A 17,609-nucleotide genomic window follows, 5' to 3' on the forward strand; every position below is an offset into this window, starting at 1 on the left:
TCCTTTTGTTCACTATACACTTGCTGTCTAACTTCTGTTTTTACTATTTTTTGCTTTTGAATGTCAGAGCAAATGTTGATAAAGGTTCCTCATTCAAACAACAGATTTTTGTCTTTTTTTCCCCTGAAATTTTCAACTCTAGATCACTTCTAAAATATTATTAGTCTTGCATTCCTACTATGTGCCTCATCTTTTGGTCCATCTTTTGTTTTCTGTTGGTGAACAAGTAGGATATAATCCTACAGGATTATAGGATATAATCCTACAGACCCTCCTCAGGGGGTTCTGCTGAGGGCTTGCACCAGGACTGTGGTATCACTTAACAGTCTGACCAAGACCGTGCTTCATGTGTGCAGTCTGTGAACAAGAGCGGGTGGACGGGGTCTCCCCTGAAGGAACATGAACTTCCATTGGCCTCAGGCGCTTCTCAATCACACCGCTCTCCCAAGTGGTCAGATCATACTGTTTTTCTTTTCCAAATTTCCTACCTTTCAGCATGTGGCTGTTACTGGAACACCTAATGATGTGGAGCATGGTTGATGGTGCACCCCTGCTAGAGCCATATTCTTGTGACGTAGTCGATGAAGGTGGATTTCTTTATTGCTTTCTAACTTCATCTATCAACTCATCACACAGAGCTACTCCATTTGGGGAATGTTCTTTTTTTACTTTGTCTTCCTTTTTTTCTTTCTTCCTTTTCATTTTCCCCCCTTTTTTTTTTCTTTTGCTTTTCAGAGACACAGAAACCTTGAGCAGAGACTTCTTTGTGTGGTGTGTGGTGTTTTGGGTTTTTTTGATTGCTTGTTTGTTTTAATCTAGTCAAACTAGCTAACGGGGAAAATGAATTTGAGATGGTTGAAAAAGTTGAATAAAGTGAAATAAAGTGATTTGGGAGCAGCTAGAAAAAATGGAGGATGCGAGTGACTTGTGCTTTTTTGTGGATCATCTGTTCTCCCAGGATGTGTGTGTGTATGTGTATTTCTTCACACATATAATTCCTTTCGAACTCCTTTATAGCTAAATTTACTGACAGTATTAGCCATGGGAATAAGTTGACCTCATAGATCATCAGCTTTATGACACTGTTATTTATGATCCCACATTAAGAAACTGAGGCAAGGAAGTTTATATGATACTGCCAAGGCCAGAAAAAGCATTGGCAGTTTCTGCTTCCTGGTCTGCAGCTTAGGCTCACTGTCCCCTCCAAAGGACTCCTGGGTAGAAGTCACCCAATTATCTTTTGGTTTAAAAAAAAACATGTTTAATTCTAGTGAAGGTTAATAAAGCCTTTTTCTATTTGGTGGTTTAAAAAAAAAAAGAAAAAAGAAAAGCATAATAGATTACTTTATTGGTGCACATATATTCTAGCTGCTTTGACATTTATGTTTTCCGTGCTGATAGATGAATGATTTCTGTGGAAGTAAATCAGATGCACCGAAACTAGTTGTACAAAGCACTAGAGTCTCCCTAGTCTAAGAGAACAGGTTTTGAAATATTTTGAAATATGATTTAACACGTTTCTCTTCTGGAAGAATATGCTGGAGTTTTCTGGTCCTAAGACACACATGACAAATTGCAACTTGGTGTTTAGTGTAAACATACATTCAAATTTCAAGGAGCTGCTGAGCTTACTTCTGAACAGGACATTAAGAAACTCCCTGACTACTGAGAGATTTTGTGTTCCCTTCTTTTCTAATTCACCCAGCTTTCTTCTGCCTAACTCTGAGTATTGTCATCCAAACTTCACTTCAACTTTCAGTCAAACTATTGTAACTTGTTGCAGTGTTTTCCTGCCAGCAGGAACCGATCATTTGTTATTCTTATCAAACTTGTTTTCTTAAGTAATGCATATTTTTAAATAGTTCCTTGCCATCACTTGCTTATAAAACACAAAGGCAAATCAGGTGCAGAAAGAATGTGCGAAGCATCATAAAGATTACTGAGAAATCATTAGGTAATTCAGTGATTAATTTAATGATTGGGAGTCAGGAGAAAACACTATTATGTATTATGACAGAGTTTGTAGCAAAGCTGTTTAAAGAGATTTTGAAAAATCTATAACAGCACTTTTGATGAAAAATTTTACTTTCACGCCAGAATTTGAATAGCAAAGCATTTACTTGGTTTCACTGCCCCCCTGTGGATTCCCAAATGATTATTCTATCTTCCCTAACTGTGAAACAACATGAAATACTATTATTATAACCATCTACTCTTACAAAATAGCAGCGACTAATATATAAGACCGAGTGTACAGTGAATTTATAGGATACACAACTCTTAAATCTATAAGCTCAATATCATCTTTGGGGAATCTGTCCTTTAAGAACACAGTGGAATTAAACTCTATCCAAAAGTACCTAAAGCTCTGAGGTTCCTCTTCCTTTGGTCTGACCCAGGTGCTGAATTTGGAATAGGTTGTATCAGACTGATACAGTATTTCCTGCTTTGGGCAGGTCTGTACTGAACAGTGGGATTCAGTTGCTTCAACATGGGTATCTCATGCCATTTCATGTGTTCTGGGACAAGAAAAGCATGCACACTCAACTGGTAGGTATCATGCAGCCTTCCTGGAAAGTCAGCTAGAGACCATTGTAAAATGGTGGTAGACACGTGTGTTGAGGTAACTGATGTCCAGCTAATTTGTCTACATTATTTGTCAGAACAAAGATCGTAGATTCTTGATTGGGAAATAGCTGACCAAAAAATCAAAGCTAATCAGTCAGCTTTGGTACAGTTGTAACAACAGGCAATGCTGATCTGAAAAAATAAAAACCAGATTTTGATTTCTTCTGTGGAGGGGGGAAGAAAAGGATATAAAGGCAAAGAAGGGCCTTTAATAATTATTTTCAAAAGAGGCATTTTCCTCTTAGAAGGTTTTTTATTCACCCTTCCTTAAGGTCTCCCCTATTGAAACATATCCACGGGAAGGGAAATGCAGTCCTTATGGAAATCTATAGGAGTTCTGCTAATTTCAAGGAAGAAAGCTTTGATCGCTATATATAAACTACCTACCTTGCTGTGACGTGTGCCCTCATGGTGTATTTTCATTGCATCTGTTCCCATAAAACTGAAGGCTTTCAGATGAGACCTTTCTAAGTATATCTTTCTCTTTATAGAACTGACATCCCTATGACACCTTTTATTCCAGATAATGTTTGTTCTGGCACCTTTTCCATCTGCTTTCTCCCAATGAAGTACTGGTTTTGGGAACTGGATGACTAGATTCTCTGTTACAGAGATGGCTGGATTTCAACATGCTATAAGAATATAGTCTCTAAAGCAGTTGGCGTAAAGATAAATAAATCATAAATTCCTGTATAATATTTATGGTGTTCTCTTGGAAGACTGCTCAATGATGCAAAGTTCTACTAGTAAGAATTTTCAGTGATGAGGTTTATAAAAATATCTGAGTATCTATCTTACACATTTAAGTATGGGTTTTTAAATAGCTATTTTTCACACTATCTAAATGTTACCAATCAGGAAAGTGACATAAAAGCATGATTCTTAAGATAATGCTCTTTGCAGTTTCCCCGTGTATTCGTTCTCACATAGATTTCTTCAAAATAAGTGCTGCAGCTTTCAGAAAATCTTGTTTGCAGCCACATTATTTTCAGAATTAATTTTCTGCAAAATCTATTGTCTCCTTAAAAGCGATGGCAACGCAGCTTTCTTTTGTAGCCCATTGTTGTGAGTGTGGCCTCATTGGTAGCAATAAGGCAGTTTCTGAAGGGAGCTGACACCAAAAGCAATGGGCTGCCTTGTATTGTTACTATTATTCACAACCTTTAATTCAAAGGCATCGCAATAAGAAAGCGATACCATCAGCTCAAATAGCATTTTGCTTATTCCCTCCTTAGAAGTGTCGTTGACCTGTGGGGAAACTATGGGATGACCAGGCAGTTGCAATACAACGTAGTCAAAGGCCAGAGTAGTAAAACATATTACTAAATGTCAATGAATACATTTAGGCATTGGGATTCAGAAAAGGTACCTTGTTTTCGAAGAGAACAGAAAGCAGCACACAGATCTATGGCAGAGACATAGATCAATGGAGGACACTTTTTAAAAATGTATAGGTCTAAAAATCTTTTAAAATGTCTTTTGGAGGACTGGGAGAATTAGTAATTAATTTTGCATTGACTGGTTGTAAAATATACACAAGTAAGGGAGTGTCTTCAGCCCTCTGGTGATTAAGATTCAGGAACTGGAACAGATACGACTACAGGGCCATTATCCTATCACCAATGGCATGAGCAGAACAGCTATTCCTGTGCACAGTGTCCTTGTGGAAGGCAATTACCAGTTACAGAACTGGAGCATAGTTCCATTTTTACTGAAACCTCCCAGGGGATTATATTCGGCCTCCTAGGAGATGAGCCAGGGATTATGGATATGAGACAGTTTTATTTGATAAATAATAGCAAAAATACTCTTCCATTCTTCTTTTGAATTCAATAAAAGAGCTTATTTTGTGTATTATGGATGCCCAAAACATGCTAAGTGCAAGGGTAAAAATAAGTAGCAAAGAGTGTACGCGATGATAGATCTTGACACAGTGGGTAAGAATAGCTTCAGCAGAAGAGAGAATAAGGTTTTCCAACTAATCATTCTTGAATTACTTTTTTTTTTCAGGGTAGTAGGATGAACAGTTTATTTGTTAGGCACTGAACTAAGCCTCGGTATTTAAATGAGGTCCAGACTCCCTCATAGTTTGCCAGAGGAAGAGCCAAATTTTTGGATTTGGTGGTGTTTCTGGATCAATATCAATAGTGCAACACCTTCATTAAAGGCAAGACTAACTTTCAACAATGCTGCTTCTTCATTAGTAAAGAAGAGTTTGCATTTTCAAAGAAGTAAATGACAACCAAATTTTGTTGGTCAAGCTCTCAAATGTTATCTTCTCAGCTTCTAACTCTACTTCTTTCTTAGACTCCTCAATGTCATTGCAGCTTCTTTCTTAAACTCAAAAATTTTCTTCCTGATTTTTTTTCAGGGAGCACACTTGAAGAGGAACAGATGGCACCTGGTACTTCCAAACATGAAGCCCTTTTATCTAAGTGATTTTTAGCTGTGGCTCTTTCTGTATTTTGAGCGTGTAGCTTTGCAATGTAGATATTAGACAGATTATGTCCGTTATCTCAGGATTCGTTGCATGACCACACTGTCCTAACCACTGTGTGAGTTTGTGCAAAGATGTGTTCAACTCCTTTGAAGTTATAGAGTTTATTGCTATACATTGTGCTCTGTTTCAGCAGAATGGAAAATCAGGTGTCATCTAACACATAGGTGAATATTTAATTTGTTTTGATTTATGCTGTTTTCACAGCTTTTGTAATCTTTTCTCAATTTAATTTTACCTTCACTGTCTAAAGTCATGCAGCTCAGTAACAGTTGTGCCTGTACTAAATGGCTGAGTTAAAAGGCAGTATTAATGCTTGGGCAACTCACAGGGGTATATGCATATGTTCTTCTATTTGGATTGCATTAAAGGAGTTTTCAGAACCATATGGCAACGTACCTTAACTATTCTTCCTGAAATAGTCTAACTGTTGCAGCCTTCTGTTCTAATTAGTTACATCTTCTGAGCTTTACCAATTCGCTGGAAAAACTGCACACTTAATATTGCTTAAATTTCACACAAATGCCTTTTGTTCTTATGGGTGTATTTTAATACTATGCGTGTGAAATGAAGATAGCTTCTTAGTTACTTGCTTTACTTTTAATATCTCCCAAGACAATACATCACTATTTTGGAATGGTTTCCATTGTTTATTATAGTCAAAAGTATTTCTGCAAAATTGTTGGGATTCGATAGGTTGTAGAAGTCGTACAAATATGCTTCCTTTGGAACCGGAAGAAGATTTCATTGTAGAACTACAGCGAAATACATTTACTATGTCCATTCCACCCCCTAGGGGGCAGGGAGAAGTGGAACACAGTGTTTCAAATGGGAGTGTGCTAGCCCATCATTTCCAGATGTTTGAATATTCTCCTGGAATACGTTCTTCTTAAAGGACTTGGTGTTACATAAAGAAATTGGCCATTTATTTAACTACTTTTTAAAGGTAGTAAAATAATTCTTACAGCATGAGTAAGTAATCACAGGGTTTTGCAAAATTTTCTTTTGCTCTTGCACCTTTTCTCTTGCGATGACAAATAGAGCAGCATGTTCTAGACCACTTACCTGTACTGCTTTACACGCTTTTCATTCGCAACTGTGATAAGAGTAGTGTGGTTTGTACTATTTGATCTATTAAAGGTGGGACTGTGTCTGCATCATGTGTAAATTTTAACTTGCCACTTAAATGGGAGTATCAAATTTATTGGTTTTGTTATCAAACCCAGTTCAGAAAATGGAAGAAGCACTAAAAGTTGGTTGGCATGAGCATACGATCACTGCTAACTTTTTTTAGAAATTAGTAGGCTCTTTGTGTTTGTGTATAGAAGAGAGGAAAATACCTACCATAGGACCTTTTCATCAGTAAAAAGAGAAACTCCATTCTCTTGTTCCCAAAGGCACTGTGCAAGTAGAATAATATAAGCTGTAATATCGAATCAATCACATTTACATTTCAAAAGCATCCTTCATAAAAGTGCCCCAGAGGGCTGTATCCAGCTAATGAAAACACAAATAAAATAAAATATTTAACAAGCTATATCAAGCACAGGTAGGTTATGCATGTTCTGTAAGCCTGACCTTAAAAATGGACAGCAAATCAGAATTTTTCAAAGAAAATTTTAAAAAGAAAAAAATCCAATGTCTACAGCTAGGGACCAAAGAATACAAACACTTACTGCAAGGAATCCATAATAACTGCTTGTGGATCAGAGAGGAAAGCCACTGAGGCTAAACAGAGATAGTGGTCTGAACAAGAGAGAAAAAAGGTCATATGGGCGTGAAACACCACAATACTGCACCTGAAGAGCAGTTGTTTTGCAGGAAAAAAAAATAAGCCCTTCATAATTGATTGTTTGGTATAGGACTTAAGTTGTAGGATCAGACACTCAAAATTGAAACACTTCCTTAAAATAAAATTTATTCCCAGATTATAGCAACTGGGTTGCACTTCCAGTTATGCATTGAAAAGAAATGAACAAAGCGTGGCGATTTATGTTTAAAAAAGGCAAAGGCAGGTGGCCTTGGATGGCCTTTGAGCCAGGACATTTTAAGCTGGCCTTTTACCATAAACATTTTCATGCTATCACTTTTCTTTAGCATCAAAAGTTTCCATTTAAAGGGTTTAAAACAGGGCAGACCTTAGCTTCTTCAGAGTCTTTTGGGTTGTTCTCCAGGCAACTTTATTTAAACATTTGGTTTTGGTTGTTTTTTTTCAGGTTGTAATGCAGTATTTTTGCCCTGTATTTTTGCTACTAGATAGTGTTCTGAATTGGACTAAAACTATTGCTGCCGATGGGGAAACAGTAGTTGCCCTTCATCTGGGAAAACCGTTAGGAAACAGAGATGCTCTTTTACAGAACAGATGGCAGAGCGAGAGCAGCTTCCACTTCAAACATGAGCAAGCACAGGGTGCAAGTGGGCAGAAGGTTTCATTGCGTATGATTTTATGAAGGCTTGGATATATGGGTGAGAGAAGGTAGAAAGAGTACTAAAGCAGTGAGAGAGGGCTGTGTTTAAAGCATTGGATGGAGTCATAATATCCTTGGCAGTCTAGTCCAGAAGAAAAGCCAAAAAATGCTTTTGGATTAGCTAGAAAAGAAGTTTGGCACTGTGTGAGTAAAGAAAATACCTCATTTTACCTTAATTCCTGTTGCATTCAAGGCAACTCTGGTGGGGTTTTTGTGGTTTGGGGTTTTGTTTCGGTGTTGGGTTTTTTGTTAGCCAACAGAATTGCATGAGATATTGGTTATATTATAAATTTCTCATCCTAATCAAAATAAACTGCAGGACTCCTGAGTTGGCTAATGAATTCTGTCAAGCAGGATTATCAGAAATATGAGTTCTGTGAATTTGCTCTCAAGTCTTAGGGCTGCTCTAACCAAAAATCTTACACTTTCTTCATGGAAACATTTTGTTTCCTGGTAAAAGGTGATGTATTTATGTAAAAGCCCTCATAGTCCCATCTGACTCACGATGGGTCATGATAAGCCTGAACTTGGCTGCTGTATGCACATGGTGCCACTGGAACTTGCTTTATGGTGGTCAAGTTGAACGGCTATTGCACCGGTAATAGAAGTCTGAGTGCTTTGCTTGTGACCTTATGCAGACATTGAAACACCCTTACATTGACTCATTTGACTTATGGACATGTCATTATCTAACCCTCTTAACGAATCTCTCTGTCCTAGAAACAATCAGAACAGACACCAACAGACTATCTAAAGTGAATTTCTTAATGAGTAAAAAGTCATTCCATCAGTAATGGAATTCATACAACCTAGTTGCATTGGGATGGGGATCTTACATCATTGTATGCTGCCCTCCCTCCTTCCACCTTGCAGTATCTCTTGCTTTTCTGGCTTCTTCCCTTCAGCCTTTATGAAATGGCATCTCCTTGCAGTTCCTTGGATTTTTTGCCTCTGTGTTTTCTAGCTCTTTTCCTTAGTAGCGGGGCTCTCTCAAATCAGTGCTATGGCAGATCCAGAGCTACAGCAGCCCCCAGGTGGATGGGTAGTCTATGTGGACTAGAAGGGACCAGAAGGGTATGGACCCTTCTGGTATGGACCAGAAGGGCAGTGAGTGTGAATAACTTCTGAGTATACCCTGTGAAACAGATTTTCACAAAGCTTATAAGGAAATATGAGTATTGAACACGGTGAATGGAGAAGGAGGATATAGTTGTCTGTGACTTCTTTTCTTAGAACAGCAAGTTAAAAATAACAAATGAGAGGGAAGATGCTGGAAAAATAATGGGTTGCTGCTCACCGCTTCTAGTGGCCCATCAGCTGAATCTCATGTGTTAGTGCAGACTCAATCAGTTCCTATCTATTTAATGCAAGTATGAAGTGCCTTCTGTATTAGTCAACTTTGTAGTGACAGACCTGGTTTTGTAACTGATGGTTTCATAGAAAGGGGAGGGCTAGGTAGGACTCAGGAGTTTTCTTTGTGGCAACCAGGTCAAGTGTGAATATAATGACACATGCACCAATTGGCCAAGTAACAGTTGTCCATCTCTCTGGGCATTCCTTCCTTCACCCCTCTGCATGCATGTATTTCCTTCTCTGTTTTCTGACGGTATCCTAAATTCATCCTTCAGCTTCTGTATTCCTCAAGCTAACTTTCAGCCTAGTTTGCTTTTTAACCTTTTTTTCTTTGCATGTATGTGTGCGAATTCACAATAGACATTACCAGTGAATCTGTGCCTTCCCCTTCTGAAGACAGTGTTTCATTTGTTTCACGACTTTGCCTCCAGGAATTCTCACCCTGTATATGTATGTCACTGCTGTCAGCTCAAACACAGACCATTAGCGGCAGGGAACTTTTTACCCTGGAGTGCTCTTTTGGTGTCCTACAGTATTCTAAATAAAATCAACCTGTAGTTTGTCCGTGTTTGGCTCTGTGGTATATAAAATGTTAAGGCCCATTAAGTTTTTGCAGCAATTGAAATTTTTGCTGGAAGTGGTCTTGGGTATTTTAAGCAATATAAGGATTGGTATAAATAGAGTGGCATTTTGAAGTTTTGGTTCACTTAAACTTTCATCTCATTTGAATTACAGTGAAAGTGTAGCAAAACATTTCATCTAATTGTTAAAGAGTTCAGAGGCACAGCTCGTTCTAGATGAGATTTGCAGAATATGACAGCTCATAAAACAGCCTTACCAGGGGTGAGGTGTATACTTTACTGGCAATCTTCCTGTGGTTTGTACAAATTTCGATCACTGGTTTTGAAATAATTGATTAGAACCAATTGATCGGAAATTATCTTTCACAAAAGATTGAAGGTTTTGTTCGGAAATACTACAAATATAAAAAACAGTCGGAGCATAGTTTTTTTCTTCAATTTATCTTGCCTTAGAGCAATAGTATAGCCTTTTCCATCTCCTTTGCAATTTCTCTCTCTTAGTATGTATTTTCAAACCAGTGAAGTTTTGGAACACCTTTTAAAACAACAATGACGACAACCAGTGTTGTGAAGTTGGAAGGGAAGCCTACCTGAGTCAACTCATTTAAGGGTGACATCTCCAGAGTCAGTGTCCTGTGCTCACCTCGTGTTTGTGTAGATGAAGTGCTTCTATAGTAGAAAATTACTCGCTATCAATTAACAAAGTATTTCAGTCAGGAGAATCCCTGGTTGGGAGTTACAAGCAAAAAAATTGGCAGTGAGTTTGTCTTTGGCTTCTGAAATAGTTGAGTTTGCTTACTTGCTGGATGCCTTTTTTACTGACAAACTCGAGCTGTTACGAGCTTTCCTGAAATATGATCTGAAATACGTAGATATTTTAATACTGTGGTTTACCCATAGGCTGCTTTCCTTTTTGCTCAAAGCATTCTGTTCATGTGCATTAACTTGACACTTGCATCTTAATACTTCTGAACTCTGGAGAAACTATGATCAAGTGAAAGGTAAAAAATCAAGATACATAGAGTTGGCCCAAACCTTCTCCTTGTTTGACACTTGCTTTCTGTATACTATAGGCTTTTCTTGAGGACAGGATACAGGAGGGAAAATATTGGTACTATATGCATCTTAGACAAAAGTTGAAGGGAAGAAATGTAAACTGAAAATATAAATGTTTTAAGGGTATGGAAACATATCCTTGTTTTTTCAATAAGGGATGCATTTGAGGTAATTTACTCTTATCTCAAGTAATGTGAAGTAAGTGAAAGGGAAATGAAAGGATATTCATTTCACAACTTGTTATCTTTTATCTACTAACAATATCCAAGGTTTTCTCTGAACACTTGAAGTGTTAAGTGGTTCAGAAGCCTTGCTTGCTCTCTATTTGCTACTCAGATATAATTTGAGTATTTATGAGAGGGGTATATCCTGCATGATAGATTTACCCTCCTTTTTACTGTTTATTTACAAGTCAATAGTGTTACTCTACAGCCAGCAATTCTTGGCCTTGGAAAATATAAACTGTATTTTAAATTTTTGTCTTCCTGCTGATAAACAACTGGGGGATAGTTCCCAGCAAATTTATAACAAGATGCTGTTTGAATTAAGTAATTTCAGACTCTGGGCCAAATTAAGTTCCAGTGAAGTGGATAGAGTTTTGGCAGAAGTGTGCAAGGGTCCATGATAGTTCTGGCATGTGCAGTTACTCTGAACGTCGTATAGATGGGCTCCAGGCAGACACTTAGGAGCAGTTGGTGACTCCAGATGAGGGTTCAGATTCAAACCAGTGACTGCTTTGGCCTGAATTCAAGCTGCAAAGGTTGAGACACTGAGGACCCAGGATCCCTTATGCATCTTGCATTTGGGATTGTTTGGACTCTGCTAGTAATTGCAGTGCAGATGCAAATTTTGGTGTTTCTTGCCAGTCTCAGTTTAGAGTATGAGACTAATAGGTACAGTAGAGTTATGGGCTGGCCTACAGAGTTTTTCTTGCATTTGAATGCAGATCAGTCTCTAACTTCTGTGGCGTGCAGGTTTGACTTTAGGAAATCTTTTATTTGTCTTTTGACTGCTCCATTTCTCAAGATGCTGGAAAAAAGGAAAGCTCTGCTGTATACTTTTAGTTTAAAAGTGTCTACAAATACCCAATTCTGGCTGTCCTGGGAAGGGTGCATGGGGTGCTTATTGTGATTAAATCCAGCATAGACAGTGGAGAATGCTGAAACAGGGCTTAAGGTAGCTGTAACTAGGCTGCAGGAGAGCCTGTGGGAATTGGAGGACGTTGCTAACACGCTAGCTTTTGCTGTGAGGGCAGATCTTTCCCAAAGGCAGATTATGACAGTGCATCTTAAGGAATCTAAATGGCTTTGAAATTTCTAATCCCAGTCCGCTTGCTGCAGTTTAGTGCTGTGTCATGTTCAGCAGCACTCAGAGACCACTAATAGGAGCTTTTATGCGTAGTGGTGCACAGTTATTGAAATGTTAGTGGGACTTCTGTATCAAGGGTGTGCAATCTAGTCCCAGTTCTATTTAAATCACAAGATAGGAAACTAAGTGGTGTGGAGAAGAGTAGGGTTTGCAGGAATGGAGATGGCCTTCCTTGTCAGCAGATCAGATGAATCATCTTTGCTGTGGGACTTGCTGTGGTAATGTGATTAATACCATTTACTCTGAGAAACTGGTGCAGATGAGTCTGTTTAAAAGAAAAAAAAAATAAAAGCCTGCCTCACCAACAGTAGGTTTCTGAGCATTTTCTTTCATTTTCTTTCATTTTCTCATCCTGGACTCAGTTTGATGAATCTGATACTAGTCCAAGAATACAGAATTTGTGCACAGCAAGGAAGGACTGGTATCTGGTTCACACAGCTGCAGTTTTCAGTATGTCCACAGGATTTAAATACAGCAAATAATGCTGCATGGCTGCATGCCTTTACATTTTATGTTGCAGTGCCTCATATCATTGTATGCGTTAAATCCTTTTGATTTCTTATCTTTCATTAGCAAATGGAGCAGGGTGCTACTATGCCTAGCCCACAGTGCATGACACATGATTTGCTTTTTCTTTAGTTTTCAGAAGCTTAAGCAGAAACCATTGTCTTAGTAGTCTGCTCTGCTGTTTGTATCGAGAGTGCTACTTTTGATTTTTAAGTCCACAGAACTGGAAACTGTGAGAAAGTCCTGTGACCTGTCAACAGAAAAATGACCTGAAAATTTCTTTGGTGGCAATAGCAAGGTTGTGTTCTGAAAATAACTGAATGGAAGTACGCTCCTTGCGCTTGGGCAATAACGACCTTTGAAGGAATGCTGAGTCACTTCATAGAGATCCTCTTTATAGGCTATGAAAATGACATGGCACTATATCCTCCTCTTGATTCACCAAATTTTAATTTACCGAAGACAATTTTTCACCCCCAGTGTAAACATGAACAGGAGACACTGCACAGGGACCAGTTCCCCACTGAGGAACAAACAGCCCCAGCAAGTAATACTTATCCCTGACATCACACCTTCCTTCCAAATATAAGATGCTTCAGCTGTGCTTTCTCTAATGTAAGTCCTGTGGCATTAAAAGAAACTCTAATGCTTGTAGCTTGTCTTTCAGACAGCTGATGACAGCAAAAAAGGCCAAGTTTATTTAATGTGTCTCTTGACAAACAATAAATCAGTTTGAGCTCTCACCCAGATATCTAGTAAAGCTCCTTTCCTTGGTGCCTTTAGAAGCAGAAATTCTCCATCCCTAAGCATGGAGGAGAAAATTTATGACTGCAACACCTCCCTTTTAATTTGAAAAACACCAGACAACAATATGAAGGGGTAGTGAGATAACATTCTCCTCCTCCTCGCAGTCAATGGCAGCAAGTTCACCCAACTGTGTTTTCTACTCGTGTAAAAATAAATATCCAATTGATTAGTGGATCCCCAAGTATTAAGACAGGCCAAGTATCTCCTTTCAGATCAACCCCCTGTCCCAGTAGTGCTCTCTTCGTCTTCCCTCAGGTTTTGGCACCTGAAGCAAAGGAGTAATGCAGGTGGCAAATAAATGAGGTCTCCCTGGCTTTCACTCAGGGCCCTGACTGCTTGGAAATGGTCACTTTGCTCCAGTGGGTGCCTGCTAGCTGCTAGCACATCTGCAATCCTGGTGGTACAGTAAGATCCTTAAAGTTACAGGACACAAAGTGGATGAAGCTCACTATTAGCAGCATTTCCACCTTTTCCCCAACGAAACACACAAACGCTCTCATTTTCCCCTCTGAAATGTGTATACAGCAAGAACGTCTACACATGTGTGCAGCAAGCTGTTCAGCCTGGAGAAGAGAAGGCTCCGGGGAGATCTTACTGCGGCCTTCCAGTACCTAAAGGGGGCCTACAGGAGAGCTGGGGAAGGACTTTTTACTAGGGCGTGTAGTGACAGGACGAGGGGGAATGGCTTCAAACTGGAAGAGGGCAGGTTTAGATTAAACATTAGGAAGCAGTTTTTCACTCTGAGGGTGACGAGGCACTGCAACAAGTTGCCCAGAGAAGTTCTGGATGCCCCATCCCTGGAGGTGCTCAAGGCCAGGCTGGACATGGCCTTGGGCAACCTGGTCTAGTGGGATGTGTCCCTGTGTCTATGGCAGGGGGGGTGGAACTCGATGATCTTCAAGGTCCTTTCCAATCTAAACCATTCGATGATTCTATTCTATGAAGACTGCATGATGTGCACACACAACTGTTTCCCTGGGGAGGAGATGAGACACACGGAACTGCAAGTAACGTTGGTTGTGCCTGTTAATGTGCTTCAGGAGAGTATTCATTTACTGTAGTGATCGTGTTTGGAGAACCTGTGAGGAGCAAAGCGAAGGCATCGCTTGTGTGGCTTGTCTTGTGTGTCACCTATCCTCTGTACTAACCAGAGGGAACCTAATGGCTTATAGAGAATGCTGGGAGAAAGTAATGAATTTAAAAGCAGTGTCCTTCCTCTTAACCCAGTAAGTTTAGATCTAGGGCCTGTTGTAGTAGCTCAGAAGCAGAGATAATAGCTATATGAATAGGTTGATACTTATATTAATATTGTGCTCATAGACCAAACAGCTGAAGAAACTAAGATTTAAACCTGGCTCCTTCTGCACGGCTATATCTAATGATAAACCAATTCCGCAACGTGCTGAAATCTGGTAACCTTAAACAAAAGCTAAGTATATACCTTTTGAGAGAATAGGCAGAAAGAAAAGGATGTCTTGACAGGAGAAAAATAAGTAAAAAAGCAAAAATAAGACACAAGAGAATAAAACCAGAAAGCATGAAACAAAAGCAAAACCAAATCCACTAATAAGAGAATTGTCAGACAGGAAAAGAAAAAGAGAACACACAGAGAGCAAGACAGAAGTAATGAGACAGGGGGGAAATCGGATTCAAAATGAAATCTGGTAATAAAAGAACTGTCAGACATAAAACAAGCCAATGTATGACAGAGAAAAAAGAGCCAAGGAGACAGAGCAAGGCAATCTTTGAAGAATTAAACTAACCAGATGTGGCCTCCAAAGGTAATTTGAAGAAAAGTTGATACTACTCCTGATTTCTAATGAAAAGCAAACTCTAAAAAGCAGATTTCTTTTATGCTCCAAGGAAAAAGGTTTGGGGGGGGTTGTTTGTGGGTTGTTTGTTGGTTTTTTTTTACTAAGAAAGTATGCAAGAGAAATCAGTGGTGTTTGCATTACTTTTACAAGAAGACAGTTTTGTAGTTAAGGCCATGCTGAAAGCAGTTAAGATCCACTGCAGTTTATTAGTTTGTTGTTTGTGTGCTGAATCTGGAGTGCTCAGATGTACACCCTTACCTAGATTACTTAACCTATCTGCATTAGTCTCCCTCATTTCAAAATGCAATTTGTAATATATATATGTCTCACTAAGACTGGAATGGAACAGAATTAAAAATGTTCATAAAGGCTTTGATTGTGGAAAGCATTTTTTACCTTGCCAGACATTATAAATACTTTTAAATGTAATAGGGATTGTGACAGTGGAAGCTACTGAGAAAACGTGAGCTTTTCTCTGAAGACAAAGTTGGAAAGATATCAATGGAGGAAGTGGATGTTTTACTCAGGCAGAATAAACTCATAGACTTCAAAGGATATAGGTTTTGAAAGAAAGACTACTGTTTTAATAGGCTAGCTCAAGAAACCCTGAAGTCCACTTAAAATGCCTGTAATGTTGGGATTCTCAAAACTCCTTATGTCCAAAGGGTATTAAACAATAAAAAATTAAACGCACATATTGGCAGTGTAGTTTCTGGATATGTACTGCCTGCTTCACAACCGCTCCTTACTTACTCGCAGCAATGTTCTTGGTGATTGCCTGTGGAAACAAGAGCTTCATGCCCTATGGAAACTCACCATGTCTTTACACACTGAGTTTTGGATCAGATCCTAAAATCGGTTCAGCTGAGATGTTATCAGCATTTTCATTCTCGAATCTTAGAATGCTTTCTCTCTTTCTGCTTAAACATCTGAGGATGTTTACAGAAGATACTTCTATATTGTAGTTGCTTTCTTTCACTTGTTCAAAATACAAAGCTTTTTCTTCCCAGTTTGGGCAAACAGCAAATTCTGGTCTGTGCTGATTTACCGGTGGTACTTACCTGTAGTTTAGTCAAACAAGTTTTTGCTTGATGTATAACATTCCACTTGACAACTGCTTATTTTATCTTGTTTCTTTTTCTTAGCTTCTCAAGTAGAAATAAATACTAATATTAACAAAGAATATACATATTTCCTCATGTACAAGAATACAGATATTTGCACACAGTGTTGATATTTCTCAGATATGAATTTCGGAGGGAAATATCAGAAATAACAACTGAATCACTAATATGGGCAAACTGAGCAGGCAGTCATGGACTGAATGAAAGGTCAGGGCCACTGCAGAAAGGAGCCAACCCATGCCTTCCCGTGTACTTCAGTGACACTTGAAGGAAGCTCTTTAGAGTTCTAGTGATGTTAAAAATAACTTTATTCATTCTATCTACTTTTAGTTTTCAGGGTAACATAGAAGGATGTACGGGCTCTGTGCACACAATATGGGTTTTGTGTTGTTTTTTTTCTTCTTTTCCCTGTTTTTTTTTTTTTTTCTTTAGAAGAAACTAATGCATTTTCTGTGTTAGTGGAAACAGAACGTTTACACTGGGATATGCTTGAAACAGTATTTCTAGCCTCATGTATGTAGCTATGGGAAAGTTAGTGGGAAGGTGACATTTGGAGAACTCTTCTGAGAACACTCAGGGTGACAGTAGGGAATGAATAATAGAAGTGGTGCTTGCAGAGAGCTTTCTCTTGTGAGATTTGTCACGTCCTAAGTTATCATGTTTGATGCAGTCAAAGTAGTAAGTTACCTCAACGTACCTTAAAATTGGTCACAATTATAGGTTAGTCTGCTTGGAGTTTGGGTTTGGATTTTGTTTTTTTTTTTTGGGGGGGGGGGGGAGAGGGTAATATTCAGAATGTTTGTGTGGTCAAGTGGAGAGAAAAATTTAGAAATGTAGATTGAAAATATGGTTCCATTAGGTAAATGTTTTGGTTTGGAGATATTTTCTTGGTCCTACTTGCAGTTTACAAAATGGTGCTTGTCTGCAGTATAGTCTTCAAGTGAAAGGTCGTTTAACAGAGCTCTTGAAAATGAACTTGAATATAAGAAATTTGGTCTCCACACTACAGTTCTGGATCTCAGACAATTCCTCAAATGAAATGCACATCATATTTGGAGATGAGGTTAATAATTTATATAACTGTATTGGAATTAAGCTACCTAGGGTTTCATGTGCTTATAAGGCAACTGCATGCAGACTGATGCCTTAAGGATTAAACTTTTGATGGTGGAAATAAATAATGTAGAAAATTCAAATGTTGAATGCAGAAGAGACTTCAGTCAGGCAGAGTCTTGCTGAGATTTCTTTTCACGTTGCTCCGTTTGTATTCTTTCCACTGTTGTTCCTAAAACTAGTGGGCCTCCTCTTGAGAATTTTATCGTGAGCCATATGTACGCTTAGGTGCAGTTTAAAAACGAACACTCAACTTGAAGGCAAAATGAAAATGCAGGAGGATGGAACCTACC

The 17,609-nt window shown here is 38.7% G+C and overlaps 1 protein-coding gene across 1 annotated transcript in view; it reads left to right on the forward strand.

Annotated features, from left to right (window-relative positions):
• Nucleotides 1-4,543: 4,543 nt before the first annotated feature.
• The window catches only part of ST6GALNAC3 (ST6 (alpha-N-acetyl-neuraminyl-2,3-beta-galactosyl-1,3)-N-acetylgalactosaminide alpha-2,6-sialyltransferase 3), a 158,131-nt gene continuing 145,065 nt past the window's right edge, over nt 4,544-17,609 (forward strand). The window contains exons 1-3 of the mRNA XM_009884872.1: nt 4,544-4,565; nt 5,000-5,032; nt 7,382-7,551. Coding sequence (XP_009883174.1) covers nt 4,544-4,565; nt 5,000-5,032; nt 7,382-7,551 — 225 coding nt within the window. The remainder of the gene's footprint in view (nt 4,566-4,999; nt 5,033-7,381; nt 7,552-17,609) is intronic.

Source organism: Charadrius vociferus, unplaced genomic scaffold (assembly GCF_000708025.1).
Source record: "Charadrius vociferus isolate BGI_N301 unplaced genomic scaffold, ASM70802v2 scaffold163, whole genome shotgun sequence".
NCBI lineage: Eukaryota > Metazoa > Chordata > Aves > Charadriiformes > Charadriidae > Charadrius > Charadrius vociferus.